General features: G+C 37.7%; 3 protein-coding genes across 3 annotated transcripts in view; 2 read left to right on the forward strand and 1 right to left on the reverse strand.

Moving 5' to 3' along the window:
• The first annotated feature begins 4148 nt into the window (after positions 1-4148).
• ctdspl3 (CTD (carboxy-terminal domain, RNA polymerase II, polypeptide A) small phosphatase like 3) lies at positions 4149-8920 on the forward strand. Its single transcript, XM_083557734.1, has 11 exons — positions 4149-4447; positions 5356-5473; positions 5616-5732; positions 5959-6067; positions 6205-6322; positions 6420-6506; positions 6620-6682; positions 6997-7076; positions 8010-8136; positions 8255-8350; positions 8524-8920. The coding sequence occupies exons 1-11, from the start codon at positions 4319-4321 to the stop codon at positions 8587-8589; spliced, it is 1110 nt and encodes a 369-aa protein (XP_083413860.1). The 5' UTR covers positions 4149-4318; the 3' UTR covers positions 8590-8920.
• Positions 8921-10131: 1211 nt separating this feature from the next.
• Positions 10132-15401, forward strand: ndufs7 (NADH:ubiquinone oxidoreductase core subunit S7). Its single transcript, XM_083558640.1, has 8 exons — positions 10132-10227; positions 11953-11989; positions 12108-12176; positions 12313-12430; positions 12514-12693; positions 13198-13244; positions 14991-15079; positions 15185-15401. The coding sequence occupies exons 1-8, from the start codon at positions 10140-10142 to the stop codon at positions 15280-15282; spliced, it is 726 nt and encodes a 241-aa protein (XP_083414766.1). The 5' UTR covers positions 10132-10139; the 3' UTR covers positions 15283-15401.
• A 1514-nt stretch (positions 15402-16915) lies between these two features.
• The window catches only part of gamt (guanidinoacetate N-methyltransferase), a 3833-nt gene continuing 2326 nt past the window's right edge, over positions 16916-18422 (reverse strand). Inside the window, exons 4-6 of the mRNA XM_083558642.1 lie at positions 18403-18422; positions 17331-17441; positions 16916-17243 (exon numbers count right to left, since the gene is read on the reverse strand). The exon at positions 18403-18422 is cut by the window's right edge and continues 48 nt beyond it. Coding sequence (XP_083414768.1) covers positions 17103-17243; positions 17331-17441; positions 18403-18422 — 272 coding nt within the window. The 3' untranslated portion in view covers positions 16916-17102. The remainder of the gene's footprint in view (positions 17244-17330; positions 17442-18402) is intronic.

Below are 18422 nucleotides of genomic sequence, written 5' to 3' on the forward strand. Positions count from 1 at the left end.
AAGAAGTCAGACACGATCCTTAGCGAGGGCAGACGTTCGAAACATTATGGAGGATATATTTTTGCAAGCCAGCACGTACGTGTCTGTGTATATAAACCGTGTTTAAGATTTGAAAACGCTTTTTGATCAGGTGGATGAAAAACAAGTCTGAAAACAAGTACTGAAAGATATTTATTGAGTCGCCTAAAAAAAAGGTTGTCGATTGTAAGAAATGCAAATAAAAATTCTGTCTGCTGGTAATTCGCTTTGTTTAGCAAATGAACTAATATTCAGGAAAAAGCATCTCTGTTGTATCATCTACAGTCAATAGAAGGAACATACTTGTTCCTCTGGAAATCAAATATTTATATTTTAAGCAAATTCATATACTCCTTCAGTATAAAGTATAAACTTGCCAAATTTACATAATATATTTATTGTGCAGATTTGTTATTGTGCAGAAGCTTATATGTTTCCATAATTGTCTCAAGTTCTAAACACACACCACTGAACACACATACTTGAGATCTATGTAAGACTATACTCCAGGGGTTTTGTGTGTGTGTGTGTGTGTGTTTTTTATTTATTTTTTATTTTCTTCTCCCCCACAATAGATCTTTAATCCTTAGGCAAGTTGGGTCCAGCAGTTCACTGTCAGTGTGTGTGCTCTATGTGGTGTATATTAGTTGGTAGGCTTTGTTGTTTTCAAGTTCGTTTTGGTGGACAATCCACATTTGCTGAGCTAGCACTGAAATTTGTATGATTTTGTTTTTCTTTTTTTTTAATCCCATAATGAACAGCATTGATCTGGACCACGGTTCTTGGTTACGGCTCATCTTTTTGTCGTCGTTGCTATGAATTGTTGAGCGCATTACACAGACTGGTGGAGATGGCGTGTCATTTAGAACACAGTACGTGTGCACGTTATCTGCTAGTTCTGCATTATTCTGATTGTGTTGACTTCGTGGGGAGCGTTATGTAATCATCATGCGGTTGTGATGCTTTTCGTCAAACTTTAAGTGTTACACTATATACAGGGTCAGGTGGCTTATCATATTGTAGGGTTTTTTTTTTTTTTCCGGTATAAGATGGCATGGCTAACTTTCTACCACACTCGAGATATTGAGCACTTCTTATAAAGTAGCAATTGGTTTTTCAATATGCAATAAAGCAAACGTTCAACAGTAACCGTTTAACCGTTTTCAACGGCCAGCGTTTTACTTTGCTCTTTAGCTTGATTGTATCTGCTACGTTGGCTCATTTCTACATTGACATTATTTTACTGGTATATAGGTTAATTCAGTATCTGTGGAAGCGGCGCTCCCTGTTTTTTTTTCCTTAAAAGATTTATGGAAAAAAGCTTCTCATTATCAGGAAATGACGGCGAACCTCGTAGCTTTCTAGGCATGTTCTCAATCTATCTACCTCAGATGTTCACTTTACCCAGTCGGTGCCATCAGGCAACACCGTGAAACCATTCAACACAAAATATATGAGCAGATGATATTGTAGGCGGTAGTTTTTTTTTTTTTAAGCAGTTTTTAAAATGGTTAAAATCACACAACGTACAATCTGTGCCACATGAGAGCTTTGAGGCTTCGTGTGTGTTTCCTAACCACGTGTAGAAGTGTTGTTTAGCGCGTATAGTGCTGTAAATTTGAGCTTGGGCTCTGCCCTTCCTCTGCTGTATCATCTCTGATTCGGTGGCAGTTAACAGATAATATGCTGCCTTCTAGTGGATAGACTGCTCTCCATGCCAGGGGATTTCATTAATTTATTTTCTCTGTTTAACAATACATCTTCCTGTTCCTTGTGGTAATTTTCTGAAGAGATTGTTTTTATAAATTGAACACGTTCCCCTTATCCTTGTCAGTAACCCATGAGCGAATCTAGCATTTTGAGATTTGAACTATTACCTGCAGCCCCCCATCATCGTGTACTGGGTTAGTGTTTCCTCATGTTTATATACTCTTCCGTTTTGAATCATAGATACAGTTTATGGATATTTTACATTTGCTCCAGTCACCATCTAAAGTTCTGTGACAAAGTGCATTTCTATTGTAAGATCCAATTTAATTTTTTTTTTTTTTTTTTTTAAACACCCCTTAAAAAGTTGAAAAATATACCCCAAAAAATTACCCATCACATGGACAATGTTTGACTTAACTGTACTGTATATTGCAACGACAACCAGAACAGCTTACACTTATTATGGGATGCCTTATGCTTTGACAATTTTTTTTTTTTTTTTTTTTGTTTCCTTTGCATAGAATTTAATGTTACACTAAGAGTGGTGTTAATATGAACAGCTAAACATTTCTTTAAAAAATTGAGGTTTTTGAAAACAAATAATGGCCTTGATATCTATCCAAGAGCTATGTCCAAAATGCAAAATGTTTTCTTATTGGCCACAAGTTTCTTCTTCTTCTCTTGCAGCACGTTCTTTGTGTCTGAATAAGATGTGACCAGGCTGGATGAGTACCAGCTGTGGAAGAGTTCATGAACATATTTTCATAAATGCATAACTAAATTTTTTTTTTTTTTTGGGGGGGGGGGAACAAGGCATTTGACATCATCTCAGGAAATACACGTCTACCTCCACATCTATAAATATGTTCATTTTAGGGATTTTGGTACATTTATTTGTATGCAAAACATAATTCTACCTTTTATAATGGTGTTACAGAATGTCAGTTGCATCACTGCTAGAATGCGTGTGTGTCTGTGTGGGAATAGTTTTTCTTTACAGGTTTTTTCTTCAACGTTATTATTTTGATAAAACCTTCCAAATGAAACTTATTTCACTCAGATGAGTTATCAAAACAATAGTAGGAGGATGGGCATTGTTGGAGGCTTTGCCTAAATTAGTCATTTAAATACGTCTTTTTACGTGTTCTTTGAAAACGCGTGGCTTTTTTTGCGGTATCTTGAGGGAATAGTGTACGACAGCTTCCTGACAACTCTGACTTACTTCTCTTATTTAATCCAAAATGTGTTTTGTGTGAATTAATTTTATTTTAAATATGAATATATTAAATATATATATATCTTTTTCATTTTCGTTTGTTTCAAAGAATGTCTGCTGAAGTGCAGTTTGTTTGCTCAACAGTTGGAGTTTAAAATGTATTCCAACATTGGAGAACATCCGGACTGTTTTATAAAAAAAAAAATAAAAGAATAATATTCTGACTTTGAACAATTTAATATTACTACTTAACAAAAACCAGTTTTGTATTGCAGATTTCACAAATGAAAACAGATTATTTCTAATAATGTTGAGTATATGCAGCATGTTTGAAGGTTGTATTTGTTCTGTTAAACTTGGTCCTGCTTGCTCATGTATAGGAAGCTATACATTTGATTCATTTAATTTTAACCAAGGTTTATTGTAGAATTTTTTTTTTCTTTTTTTTTTTATAGAAGTTTTAATTTTTCTAACTGTCATTTGTGTAATTATTATAACTTCAGAGTTCTGACTGTAAGCATATGAAAATATAATAAATTGGAATCTGGATTATCAAGCTTTCCGCAGATTATCTTGATGCTCTTATTTTATACAGTGGCTGTCAAAAGTTTGCAAACACCTCGTCTTTTATGGATATTGAGAGACATTTGAATGTTGCTGTGTATATATGCTACAAACTAGTTCATTTTAAAGGTATGGAGATTTACTTTGACCAAACAAATATATGTATGCATATACACTTACCAGGCATAATATTATAACATATTCACTCACCGGCCATAATGTTATAAACACTGATAAAGAAATAATCATGGCACCTGTTAGTGGGCAGCAAGTGAACATTTTGTACTGTTAGAAACAGGAAAAATGGGCAAGCATAAGGATTTGTATGAGTTTGACGAGGGCCAAATTGTGAAAGCCCAATGGTTCAGAACTGTTTTGGTAGCAAATATTAGGCAGGTGGTCATGATGTTATGCCTGATCGGTGACCATAATATTATGCCTGGTCAGTCTATAAATGTACAAAAAAAACTAAACTTTTTTATGTATGTATGTAAAGTTTTAAATCTATAATAAAAATGTAATTGAGAACAGGTTGAGATGTGTAGGGAAGCGACGCGCGTGCACGCCATGTGCTCCGCCCACTGAGCCTTACTGTGAACGCGCGGCTTGGCTCCGCCCCTCCCGGCAGATTTAAACCGTTGTATCAGTAGCCAGGGGGCGGCCATGTTTAGGGTTCTTGGGCCTGCATTGGAAAAATAATAATAACAACAACACTGTATAGAAGCGGTAAAGCTTTTCTTCTTAATTATTGACTTCAGCTTTAGTCTTTCAGTGTTCGAGTGGAATTGAACTTGCTGGAAAAGTTCGATAATGAGACTACGGTCGAGGATTATATCCCTGGAGAGCCCGTCTCCTCAGCCCAGCACCCCGCGGCGCAGGCGACAGGATCTCGGTCGAGCACCGCGTTTCGAGCAGCATCAGTGTGAACCCGAGTCTCAGGTGAACCTTTAAAGATCCACGCAACTTTAATATAACTAATGCCTGTGATAAAACCGTAACTGTGTCTAAAATCGCAGCTCCGGTAGAGTTAGTCAGTTATCACAACAGCACAGCCGTGTTTGTTATTGTAGCTAGCATGCTTTAAACTAGCCGAATAATACTTATAATACGATACTCATCTCTCTTACAATAAAGAGCAACACGACTCATGCGGTATTACTGATTCAGTGGAGAGTTATAGTATCTGTAAGGGGCTTGGAAATTGAAAGTCAACCATCAGATAAGAAGATTTGTTAACAATGTAGGCCAGTTTCCTGTTCTCTAAAAACTAGCATCTGGCTGTACAACTCCTCTCTCAACAACTCCATTTCTTTACCTACAAGGAAATTGTAAAACGTCGTGTGGATTGATTTAGACTGAGCTAAAAATCTGTGTGTTTTCATTCATATATATATATATAAACACACACATACATGCATGCACTGAACACAGTAAGTGCTGGCTTAAACACCATCAGAATCACTGACTTAATGTTTTTTTTTTTTCTATGAATATGTATTAAATTATTCTCCATAGTGTTTTCTCTTCATTTCATAGCTTTTCTCTCGAGTACGCTGCTCCAAGCAGTGTCTGTTTATGATGCCGTTTCTATCCAATCAGATTGCAGCCATCGCGTCACATGTTGCGGTCAAAGGAAACCGAATCAACAATGTGGGCACAGGGGGGAAAAAGCTGTAGGCGTTGCACAATGCCAGCATGATGCAGAATATCAAATTGGTTGTTTTAAGAGGAAAGGGAAAGGGCTCAGTATTACTATGGTGTTCCTAATAAAGTGCTCTGTGAGCATATGTTTTACCTGTCATGAAAATTTCATATGTTATTGTTTTCGTCTGTGATTTTGTGTTTAGGATGTAAAGATTTTAAAGGATTGCTCCAATTTGTACAGCGACGCCGTCCCGACTGTAGTGAAGCGCCCGCGCCTAAGACGTGGAAGAAAAAGGGTTGTTCATCCACAAGAGGTTAAAGGTAAACACAAGCTTGATTTAGATTGTCAGTGTGGAGCTGATTGTGGTCTGGTTTGGTGGTGAATCAGTTCTATTTACATCTAAGCAAACTGAAAGTTACATTTAGCTGTGGAGTTTGAATTTGATGCGTCTTTCATGAGCAGAGTCTGACTTCAAGACACCCGTGCAGCATCTCCGGGAAAAGCATTACTCATCAGTGAACCCTGCTGCCCGCAGCCTTTACTCTCCTGTGGTGCGGTTTGTCACACCCACGAAAGACAGTAGGTACCTTGTCTACTCCCACAAGATTGCAGCATCCTTTCAGTGCAGACGCTGTTGATGAATTAAATATTCACAGGCATCATTGCTTGCTGAGGCTTGGCAACTATGGTGTTAATTAAGCTACGTCATATTTTACGCTTTTTAGCAGAGACAAGAATTCTGTTAAAAAATATTTATATTGAGCAATGCCGGGGAACATCTGCTATCCGTGTTTTTCTTTCCTAGACGAGAGGACGAGGAGAGGTGCAGTGTTCAGCCCTGAGCAGTGTGTGTTCGGATACAGTGCCGTCAGCTCGCTGTCAGAAGACGAGGGGAACGATGAGGTGTTCAGTCCGTGAGTGTCACTTCCTTCTTTGTATTTCCTGCTTGAATGCCATCTTGTGGCTTTATTTTTATTTTTTTAAGATTAACGAGAGATTATGAAATAAAGAAATTGTACTGTTTGGTCATTTCATGTACCATTGCCCACAGATACAAGTTCATCAAAAACATCCCAAACCTGTCACCGCAGTCCCGAGCAGTTTCTACTCTTCGAGACATACCACCAAAGACGAGAAGCACACCTGCATCCACCATGGTGCTCGATTTGGTGAGCTTTTTACGAGTTAGATTTTTTAAAAATATATTTATAGGTTTAGTTTGAGTTCTGATCATTTAAATGGACTCTCATTGCTTCCCTTTCGTAGGATGAAACCCTGGTGTTCAGCTCCCTGAACAGGATCGAGGATGCAGAATACACGTTTAACACGGCCTTTCAAGACCAGGAGTACAAGGTCATTGTGCACAGATCACTATTCATCCCCCCCAGTGTGGTGGTGTGGTCGGATGGAAAGTAGTTAAAAAAGCTTTGGTTTTTAATTACTTGTGTATTTTCTTTTAAACGCAGGTCTATGTGATTCTCAGGCCATATGTGAAGGAGTTTCTACAAGCCATGGTGAAACATTTCGAGGTAAATTGACTTCATATGAAAGTATATTACTGTACAAGCACATTCTCAAAGCAGCTTTACACAGATGATGTTTATTGTTAAAAGCGTTATACGAATAAAAATGAATTGAATAGAATATTTAATATCAGTATTTCTAAGGTGGACAAGGCCATGGCTTTGCTCAGCTGATATCTGATGAAACCAAAAACTATTTAATTGAAAGGAACTATACTCGGTTATGTTCGTGTGTAACAGTGTGATACAGTAACACCTATACAACTATAACTGTTTTGAAAAAGCATTCAATGATCTTTTCCCCCACGTATCGTTTGTAGATGTTTATTTACACGTCTGCTAAAAAGGAATATGCAGAAATGATCGTGGACATATTGGACCCAAGAAAAAAGCTATTCAGGTAAAGTGTTTGATCTTTCTGTGTAATATTTTATTGCTGTGATGTGTAGGGCTGTAACGATTCCTCGAGTAACTCCATTACAAACATTCGTAGAGGCAAATGATTTAATCCATGTAACTAAACACAGAGCACTGTGTTTCCCACGGACCATTATTACTGACGCACCATCCGCTAAACTCTGGAGCGCTCAGGACAGGTAACGCAGAATGAAAAATGACGAGAAAACAGGGAAGGGGGTGGATGAAGATTCATACGGAAGCCTGTTTCCACCACATTAAATAAAAAGTTTGCAGAATTATGCCTTTTTCCTTACAATTTTTTAGTGTATTTCGAAATGTATTTATTTATTTTATCCAATCGGGCAGCGTCACACCTCTATAGTGCCAGGAAGCTTTACACATACAATCAATAGTATCGCATGGTATAAAACGAAGCCTTCGATCCCTGGACAGAACTCCGTTTAACAATCAGCTCTGGAGGAGACGAAACAAGACAGATGAAGCAGAGGAGCCTCCTTCATACACCAACAGCTTCAAACTTCAGACCGACAACATGGTTACCGGTGGATGCACCAGAAATGACGACTGTTTTTAGAAATTGTGAGGGAAAAAGTTGTTTTTTATGTGGGGAAACGGGCTTCCATAGAATTCAGGCTAAAGAAAGAGTTTCTAAAGTTTGGGATCATTTTAAACTAAAACATAAAGAAAATACAGTGCGTTGCCTTTTTATGTTTATTTTAAAGAGTAATCTGCAATTCATTTTTATTCACCTCATATTTTTATTCACTCGATTAATCGTTAAAAAAAAATCGGTAGAACACTTGATTACTAAAATAATCGACGGCAACAGTCCTAGTGGGGTGGGTGAGTGAGTTGGTGGGCGGGCGTGTGTGTGTGTGTCAAGGAAAGTAATTTATTTCCTTCCCTGTAAAAGACATCGACTGTATCAGGACGACTGCGCGTGCGTGCTTGGACACTATATCAAGGACTTGGAGGTGCTGGAAAGAGATCTTTCCAAAACAGTGATTCTGGACAACGCACCTCACACTTTCCCATATCACGTATGATCTTTCACTTCCACAGTCTTTGGTGGCCATATTTTATTATTAATGTAACAGTTTTGTTAAATATTAAACAAAAAAGACTATAATGATAAAATATTTTCCTGTTTTCTTCCAGCTGATGAACACGATGGCCATAAAGAGCTGGTGTGGGGACAAAGAGGACAAAGAGCTCCAGAGGCTCATACCTTACTTGGAGAAGCTCATCCAAGCTGTAAGAACTATCATTTGTCTCGTATACAATGAACACAATAAAACACACCTGCTGTTAATAATAATAATATTATTATTAATAAACACGAGCCATTAAATCCTGCTTTGAACACTATATTCAGCATCCTTATATTATTTACATATACATTAACTCTCGAACGCTTTGACTTTTAGAAGGACTTCAGGACGGTGCTCAAGAGGAGGACGGATCATTTTCACAGCCTGCTCACTGAAGACTAAAATCCCATGCCATTTTTATTTTATGTATATAAATTCTTGTACATAATAGTACTTTAGCTGTAATATAGGTTGAATTATATTACAATTGAATTGCAGTTTTCACTAAATATAAAGGAGCTCCAGCCTTGTTTGGAGTGATGGCTTTAATTTTTCTGCTTTTTTTCTTTTTAATTTATTGTGTTTATGCTAATTTATTATTGCTGCTTTTGACCCGACACTTTCAAATGGATGGTGTGTAATTGTCACAGTTGTGCACTTATACACACTTGTATAAAATGTCCTGGATTTTGCTATCTAATTAAATTCCTTTAAAAACAATACAATTTGTTTGTTTGATAAACATCGTTTGGATCCCGAAATGTAGTTTAGCAGTTATACATAGTGTGTGTGTATATAGTAATTGTTTCTGCTGCAATCCGGTGCTGTACGGGTACATGTGAAGGGAAATATATCATTCTGGGTTGTTTTTGAGAATGTATCGCCAAAATATTCTCTACACTAAAAGCAGCCAAAGGTGAACAGGATGGAATGAGTGTTGACAATGAGATTAAAAAGGCAGAAAATTGGGACATCGTATACAGTGTTGGTTTAAGGGGGAAAAAAGATGTCAAAAAGTAGATTTTATTTTTCCTTCAAATAAAAGCCAAGCTGATCTTCCAAGCAACTACTTGATGTGAGAGCTGACATGGAGAACTTTTTATGTTGTTTTGGGGGGGGGGTTTACAACAAAACCCCTCTTGATTTCACCCCCATTTGTTCAGTGACCCTCCTGCACTCTTAACAAACATTTTAATGGTGGATCAGCAGAAGATTTACCATCATTCCATTACCAATTCCCAATAGACAGGTACTGACGTCCTCTGCCATGGACCCTGAATATCATTTGGTTACATTCTCACATATGAATTTAATTGAATATATTTTCATTAATGAATGTGAAAATGGTGGGAATGAAAACAAGATAAAACACAAAAGGTGAGTGAGGGTGGAGAAGAGCAGGGAAAAGGGGGATCAGAAGCAAAATACAATTGTACATGAGAACAGAAAAAGATGGACGAAGGAGGAAAGGTTTCATTGTGAGCTATTGTGAGATGTTTGCACTCCTATAGCATAAAAAGATTAAGACCACGCTTCTACTGTTTGGGGCAACAGTTCGAGGAGGGATTTGTTCTTGGTACAGCATGCCAGTGCCACTGCACAAAGCGAACTATATAAATAACACGGTTCCACCAGTTTGATCAGGAGAACCTCGTGGTCTTCACAGAGCCCTGACCTCCTCAACCCTTCTAAACACCTTTAGGAGAAACTCGGATGTCGGTTATGGGTCAGGACTCTTCATCCAACATCAGTACATGACATCACAAATAATGTATGAATGAAACACGCCTGGACAAGGGGGTCTGCCAAAGGCCCAAAATTGACATGAAGACTCGCAAACAGAAACTCAGACTTGATGCTTGAAAATTTATAACAAAAACTGGTGGAATGTTTTGAGGAAATATAACCGACTGCTTCAGATTCATTTCCACATTTCCTGCTACATCCAGCAGATGGAGTCGTGTTTTCTCGTGTCCCAGTTTCCGTTACAAGAGAAGAAGCAGCACCGGAAGTGTTGTGTAAAGATGGCGGCGTTGGTTGGTGAGTCTCGCAAAAGCAAAATCTGGCTTGTTTTCGTTATAAAAACAGAGCTGCCTGATTTACCCTCTAATATGAGCAATAAGCGGCAACTAATGCAAATGTTTGGGTTAAATTCTGCTGTAGGTTTGTTCATATTCTTGGCTCTATTTTGCGTTTTGTTCCCTGACCTTGTACTTAACTCACGGCTAGCAGAGCTACAGATGTGATGTGTAAAATAGCAAACCTGTGAAGGATCTCTGAAGTCTTCCTGCTCCTTATAAAAGAGCATTTGGGATTGGAATGATGATACTGAACTCTTCAGTGTAATGCACCAGTGTACTCATATAATCAACATGTAATCAGGGTTATGAGTGATAAATAAAGCCTGGAGTAAACGGTGCCTTCAAATAAGTTCATAAGTCAAAGTAAAGAGGTCCTGATTACGACGTTGCGTGTTCCAGTGGTTTTGATAGGGAACTGTGAAAACGCCGAATTTATACCATATACACTCACTGTCCATTTTATGGAACACCTCCATATCTGCATATCAATGCAGTTCTCTGATCAGCCAATCATGTGGCAGCAGCACAGTTGATAAAATCATGCTGGTCAAGAGCTTCAGTGTTCAAATCAAACCTCTATCTTTCCAAAGAATGGAGAAATAGTCTGACCTTTTTGCCCATGATCATGTTAGATTACACTGAACTGGTCTTTTGCTCTTGTAGCCTGTTGACTTCAAGGTTCGATGTGTCTCATGTTCTGAATTGCTTTTCTGCTCACCACATGTGTGAAAAGTGATCATGAGAGTTCCTCTATCTTTTATGGCAGGTGAAAGGAGTCTTTTATCAAGGTGTTTCCTTTCACAGAGGCTTTCCCTCAATGTTATTTGCACCACTCTATGTTGAGAATTTTGTATAAGAACAAGAAGTTCTGAATTTCTCAACCCGGCCCATCTGTAACCAACAAAGTGATTTTAGATCACACCCTTTTCTCCATTCGTTTATTGTGAACATTACCCAAAGCCTTTGACTTGTATCTGGGATTTTATTCATTGTGCTGCTGCCACCACATTATTTATTGATTCCTAGAAAACTGCTTGAATGTACAGGTGTTCTTTATAAACTTGATAATGAGTGTAGGATGTTTCTGACGGGAATCGAAAGCAGCATAATGGAACGTTGGTAAATGAAAACTGGCAAGGCAGCATATTCAAAACGATCTTACCACAAAACCATTTAAATTTGTCACAGGTAATGCAGAAGATCGTGTTCTGTTTGTTATAGAGTGCTAATGGATATCATTCCCTGGAATACCATGTAGTCTGAAATATTTCTAGTTTCAGAACCTATTCTTGAGTGTTATGCATTATTTTCCATCTTAACTCCAATGCTCATATTAAAGCTCAGGGTATTTCTAGTGCGCGATACTTACGCAATACTCACGGTCTCACAAACTGAGCTGATCGTATGCAAATTGAAAATAAATTCTTATACAAAAATTCAAAGGTGTTTTCAAGTTTAAGATCTGTGACATGCTTATGTTACATTCTCATGTATATATTGAGTCAATAAATTCATAATCAGTTCAGCATTTCAGGTCTCAGTATCTGTAGTTGAAAAACTAGTTATAATTTTTGGTTGTTTTGCCCCCAGACAAATAAATATGACGATCACAGAGGTATTTTTAAAAGTTCTGGCATCCGTTTTATTCTTGTTAATGATCCGTTAATGTTTTTTGGTCTTTCAGCTCCTCGCCTTGCCACATTCGGCTCCTTTTCACTAAGGTGGGACGTTACTTTATCCATCTACCTGCATTCAGAATGCTTGTAAATGGCTTTGGTTTGGCGTCATGTTGATGCAGAGAGATACAGAGCTCTAATCAAGCATTGATCTCTGTTACAGACCCCTTTCTTCATTCACTGCTCAAAGGACAGTTGTGCTCAAGAACAGAAACGATGAAGAAGCTAAGAGGTATGGGAAGGTTTTGGAAATTGTGGATTTGAAGAAAACCACCAAATAGGGGATAATTATCTTTAGCTATTCATGAACATGTTCAGTAAGAGATGAGTGGCAGTTTATTTATTAACCACTGCTGTCATTTCTGCAGTCTGGTTTCATTCAGAGGGAAAAGCACAGCTGTGGCAGCGAAGCCCACCTCGGCAGTGAGCAGCAAAGGCGAATACGTCATTACCAAGCTCGATGACCTGGTGAACTGGGCACGCAGAGTAAGTATTGTTTTTTAATCAATATCTTGTTTTGTTTGTTTGTTTGTTTTTTCTATCAGGAATGTGTTACCTTCCTCTCTCAGAGCTCCTTGTGGCCCATGACCTTTGGCTTGGCGTGTTGTGCTGTGGAGATGATGCACATGGCCGCACCTCGCTACGACATGGATCGCTTCGGGGTTGTGTTTAGAGCCAGCCCTAGGCAGGCTGACGTCATGATTGTCGCTGGAACACTCACCAATAAGATGGCTCCTGCTTTACGCAAGGTATCATCATGATAATTCCTGGTACATAAGGCGGTGAACATCCCATTCCACATTTTTCCCCATTTGCTGTAATAATAACCTCCACAGTTCTGAGAATATTTTCTGTGCACATTCAGCCACATTAGGAAAGTCAGGTACTGATGTAGAAGAGGTGAGGAGGCCTGGGGTGCAGTCAGTGTTCCAATTCATCCCAAAGGTGTTCAGGAGGTCAGAGCTCTATAGCAGGCCACTAAAGATCTTCCACTTCAACCCATGTAAAGCATAGCTTCATGAAGCTGGCTTTGTGGTTACAGTTTAGGAAGCCGCACATGTGGTTATAAGAGTCAGGTGTGACATGTCTATGTAGTAGAAATTGTACTGTATAAAAGGGGGTCATTTGGCATAAACAAATATGAAATAGAAAAAAATCGTACCAAATGTTTAAAACCGATTGCAAAACTCTGTATTTCTGAAAGTCCTGATACGTTTACATATGCAAAGTAAAAAGTTTTTTTGTTGCTGTAGGTGTACGATCAGATGCCTGAGCCCAGATATGTCATTTCTATGGGAAGGTAAGGACAAAGGTTTGTCTCCCAAAAATCTCCCGGTGCAACAATTAACACATTTTTTGTTTATTTAACCCAGATATAGTAGCACAGGGGTGCACTCTTCTAGGATCATTAATTACTAATGATTTTTATTATATAGCAGTAATTCTGTAAATTAGCGGGTCTACTAATAGAATAACAGAACAGATGCATGTGCAGCAGTCACTGGTTGTATATGTCTATACAAAACAGCAACAAATGGATTCGAGCAGGAAATGTAAGCGTATAATGCAAGCTCTTTTGAATTCTAAAGGAGGGCAGGAGCTGCGCAGACTGAATTGTAGAAAGAGTAGAGCGAGTTTTCTCACTGATGATTATAAGAGCAGCTGCTTCATATGCATTTGATCGTGTGCTTCTATCCCGAGCCATATGTGTTCTCCTCCTGTCTGGTGCTGCGTTCATTAGGGTGCTTTATAATCATGTATTTGTTTTGTTTTTTAAATATGAAAGTAGAAAAAAAATTTACTTTTTTAAATTAAATAACAATAAACGTATTTAATATGAACAACAATAAGAAGAAAGCATGTAAACGGTGTCTGTTTCGGAAGGATTAAAACATGATTAGTGCGAAGGAACCTCGCAGAAATTGAGTTATAGGAAATGTAGAAATGACAGAGTGCGACGTGAAATAGGCGGCTACAGTCGTCCCCCGATTATCTAGGTAGTTTACGTGCCAAAACCGACCGATAAATGGCGCAACCCCCGAAAATCCAGCCGCATAATGTAGATTTACACGAACAAGAACGATACGCGTTCTTGTATGATACACACTGTAGGGTGTTTGAGCTATGCTTTTACTTCATTTTTATAATAAAAAATGATATTTTTATGAATAAATTACCGTATTTCGACCTAAAAGTCAAGGAAAACTATTTACTATAAGTTTAGATTTAACGAGGGACTACTGTATTACAGCCTCGGCTTATTATTATTAATATTATTATTATTATTATTATTATTATTATTATTATTCCACAGCAGAAATTTGTTACATTTTAACGCCTGTGAAATCATTCGAGTTCCTTTTCCCACTTTTGTCTGTCTTGAGCATAAAAGGAAAGACGAATGTGATCGAAATGTATCTTTAATGAAAGCTTAACCAGAGCAATGTTTCTATAGAAACCGTAACATCGTAAAAAAATGTATATATTAATATAAACATAGGATTTGCATTGCAGCCAACATTACTGCCCAGGCTGTTTTTATAAAATAAAGAAATTACATGAACACACACAATTCTGGCCAATCAGATTGAGGCATTTTGCAGGGCTGTACAATGTGTATGGTGATCATAGTGGAGCAGTGAGAAGTATGTTACTGTATATGAAGTGAATGTAGACATTTTCTGCTCTCTGGAGTAAAAGAAGTCTTTTACACTCTCTGCCCCACTTACACACTCTGCTCCACTTTACACCTAATGCATCATCCGAAGGGTTGTGTACGGAGTGTCTGTATTCAAGCTTGCGAAAGACGATCCGATACAATTATGACCCAGATCTTTTTTTTTTTTGCTTTGCAGCGTGATTTCTATATAAAGGAGAGGGACGACATTTCTCACCATAGGCTTCCAAAAATGTTTCGAGGATAAGAGTTTGCCGCTCGTTACTGTTGAATGCAACTGTGAAGCTCATAAACCAAACAGTTGATTAAACGTTATAGTCAATGGAAGAATTGTACTATGTATGATGTGTATGATGTTTTTTTTTGTAGTTGTGCTAATGGTGGTGGATACTATCACTACTCCTACTCAGTGGTCAGAGGCTGTGACCGGATCGTCCCTGTGGACATTTACGTTCCAGGTACTTTCAGATTGAACATTTCAACAAAGCAACAAATTATATTTAAAATGTGACTGATGTTTATCTTTTTTTTTTTTTTTTTTTTTTTCCCCCTTTTCCTCGAAGGCTGTCCACCAACTGCCGAGGCTCTGCTTTACGGAACGCTGCAGTTACAGAGGAAAATTAAGCGGGAAAAGAAGATGAGAATTTGGTATCGCAAATAAGACGTGCTATCGCAGGCGGTCTGTTGTAAATGTTTTATTTAATGGTAATAAGTCTGTCAGGAGCTGTTTGCTGTTCAGCTCCGGCTCCTCCTCTTTACAATAAAGGACTCTCGGTTGAATCAGGACTCTTATTGAACTGTTGAAAGATAATGTTGAATCTCAGGAGGTGGGTTATTACACAGTCTTCACATCAATTGACAGCTTTAGCCTGATAGCTAAACTGATAGCCGTTATGCCAAAGTGTATTTATATTGCATGTCGCTTCCCCCATTTTAGTTTCGCTGAAGGTTACCAAGTGGTCGTTCGATCGGAACAGGTTGTACAAGGCAGGTAATTCATGATCAGATGCATGTGGTCCATGTTCCAGTTTGACACAACCCATGACACAAACAAACTTGTATTTAATGGCTCCCTACATAAACAAACAGCCAAGTAAACAAACCCTTTTAAACAATTTTTTTCCCACAAATCTCCAATTCCCACCAACTCAAAAGCGATGTCCTCTATCACACACCATTATACTTTCATTCTATTCTATTCGTATAGCACTTTTAACAGACAGTGTCAACTCAAGTAGATCACAAAGCAGTTTTAGATTGAGAAGAATAAAAAATAGAAATAAAGTAAATTAGTGTGTGTCTATAAGCTTAACCCTATTGAGCAAGTTGGAGACACTGGTGACGAGGAGAAATCCCTTGAGGTGATTTCAGGAAGAACCTTAACTGGGGGGGGGGGGGGGGGGACCTGTTCTCATTTTTCTTGTGTAAAATCCAGGAGTTTGACTACAAATTTTATTTGAACATATCACACGAATTTCAAATATTATTTGTGAGAGTAGCAGGTATTGTGCTCGAGTCCATTTTGAAATGTTCGATGTAGGACACAAAGAGAAGTGAACAAAATGTTTTTCACAGCAAAGAAATTGTACAATCAATATAGGTAGATAGTGAGAAGAAAATGACTGTGAGAATAGAAATATCTAACAAATTTAAAGTGTGAAATTACTGTTTAAAACATACATTGCTTAAATGGCTGGCTTTTTAAATGCGCCAAAAAAAAGCTGTTAAACTATTGAACCAATGAAAATTTTGTTCACTTTAATCAGGACATCTGAGTGGCTGAACAATCGATGGACTGTGCTGTTTTATCCCTGTTTGTTGTGTTACCAAATTCAGCACAGGTACTTAAGTACAGCTCAGTTCACTTGGTGTAAAAATATCCACCTGATGTGTTCAATGGAAAAACACTACACAAAACTTTGTTCTCTCTGCTGATTTTTACCACCAGTTTCGATTATTGATGCTTTTCTTTAAATGTTTCGGCTACCTTGTCATCTTTTTCATTTTTTTTTTTATTCCTCCAGAACCAACTGCCTTCATGTCACTCAAGACATTGGGACGATTTTAGAACCATTCACACCATGATGTCAGATTTTAGAACCACACTACTTGGAAATTTCAACATGTAGCTCTGATTTTGCAGTTTAGACACATTATAGACCTCTGTGATAGAATTATAGACACTTTTGATATAGAGGTGTGTAGATAGATAGATAGACAGACAAGATCAACTTCTAACTGTTGATTCTAGACATGGACACTATCATTGTAAAATAATACTTTGATCATGATCATTCAGTCTTGTGCTTTTTTTTATTAGCATGTGTATTTATACATATTTTGTGACTCCAACCACAAAATTTTAATTATACAAAATTTTCGGATTTACACTTTCTCCCTATACAACAGATAGCGTTTAGCAAAACAAAAACAAGACATTGAAAAGCACAGTAGACAGGTATGTAAGCTCATGCCTGTGGCTTATTCTTTCAGCACAGTTGGGGTAATCATTTTGTTGAAAGAATAGTATTTGCATTCTTTCGGTGGGTTGATGTCCATCAGTGTGGTGCTGATATTCTCCTTTTTGAATCCGGCTTCTAGCAGCTGAGGCACCTGCGTTTCCTGAAAAAGAAGCACACACACGTGCACACTTGGTAATTAACTTGTCTGAGATTTTTTATATTAATTCACTGTGCTTAGGATACACACCTGGAACATTTTGTCTATGTTGTCATATTTGGAGTTGAGCAGTTCGCCCCAGGAGGTGAGGTTGCAGTAGGTGAGGACGCCACCAGACTTCAGCAGCCTCTTAGCATGGGCCTGAAGCATGTTAATGATGATGAAAAAGACAAGAATTATAAATGTGAAAAAGAGATTTAGATTTGTGCTAAAGGGACTAGTGCCTAGAGCTAAGTAGGGCAGTTAATAACTCGTTCCTCGTTCACATTTTACATCCGCTGAAATGCTAATTACATTTTTGAATAATCAATATATTTATCTGGTTATCTGACTAACAGATATAAGCCAATGTTGCTCAGTTGTTTGCCTTTCTAAAACACTCACTTAGCCGTACTGGACATATTTAGACCTCTTTAGCACCATTAGGTTGTCATTGCACCTAGTGGTCAAAAATATGAAGTGCAACAAACCAAACAAAGGACCACTGAGGCAGGTATCCTGCTGCACCACGCTCAATCTGAACATTTTTAGTGGATAAATGGGGAGGGTTGCATTGGGAAGGGCATCCAGCAATAAACGATGTAAAACAATGAGCTTCTACAAATAATAAATAGGAGCTATAAGGAAACAATTCACAAACAAAGTGTGTCTATAATGTAATATTCCTATTGTAAGAAATATTGCAAAAATTAGAAGAATAAAACAATTATACTGCAGATAATATTTTAACATCAAAAATGCTTTAAAGTGACATTTTATTATTATTATTTGTTTTACAATGTATTTTTTGTTTTTGTGGTTTTGTAGACATAGTTGGACTATACATTTTGATAAAACAAACGAAAGCTGCCTGACAGTGGGGGATGACTGCTTGACTCAACTTTTTTGAGTGTTTTGTGAGTGTTTTTTTGTTGTTGTTGTTACAAAAATCACAACAAAGACTAGATAGAAATTAAATGGCATAACCTCTTGACTTAATTTTGAGGCGTCATCATTATAAGTAGCAGTTAGGCCCACCCGAACTCTATGTTCATGAGCCACAAATGAACTTATTTACCTTTCTAGGTTACTTTATCCTTTCTAGGATACTTTATCACTATACCTTAATGAAGTTAAACTGGT

Source organism: Silurus aristotelis, assembly GCF_946808225.1.
Source record: "Silurus aristotelis genome assembly, chromosome: 13".
NCBI lineage: Eukaryota > Metazoa > Chordata > Actinopteri > Siluriformes > Siluridae > Silurus > Silurus aristotelis.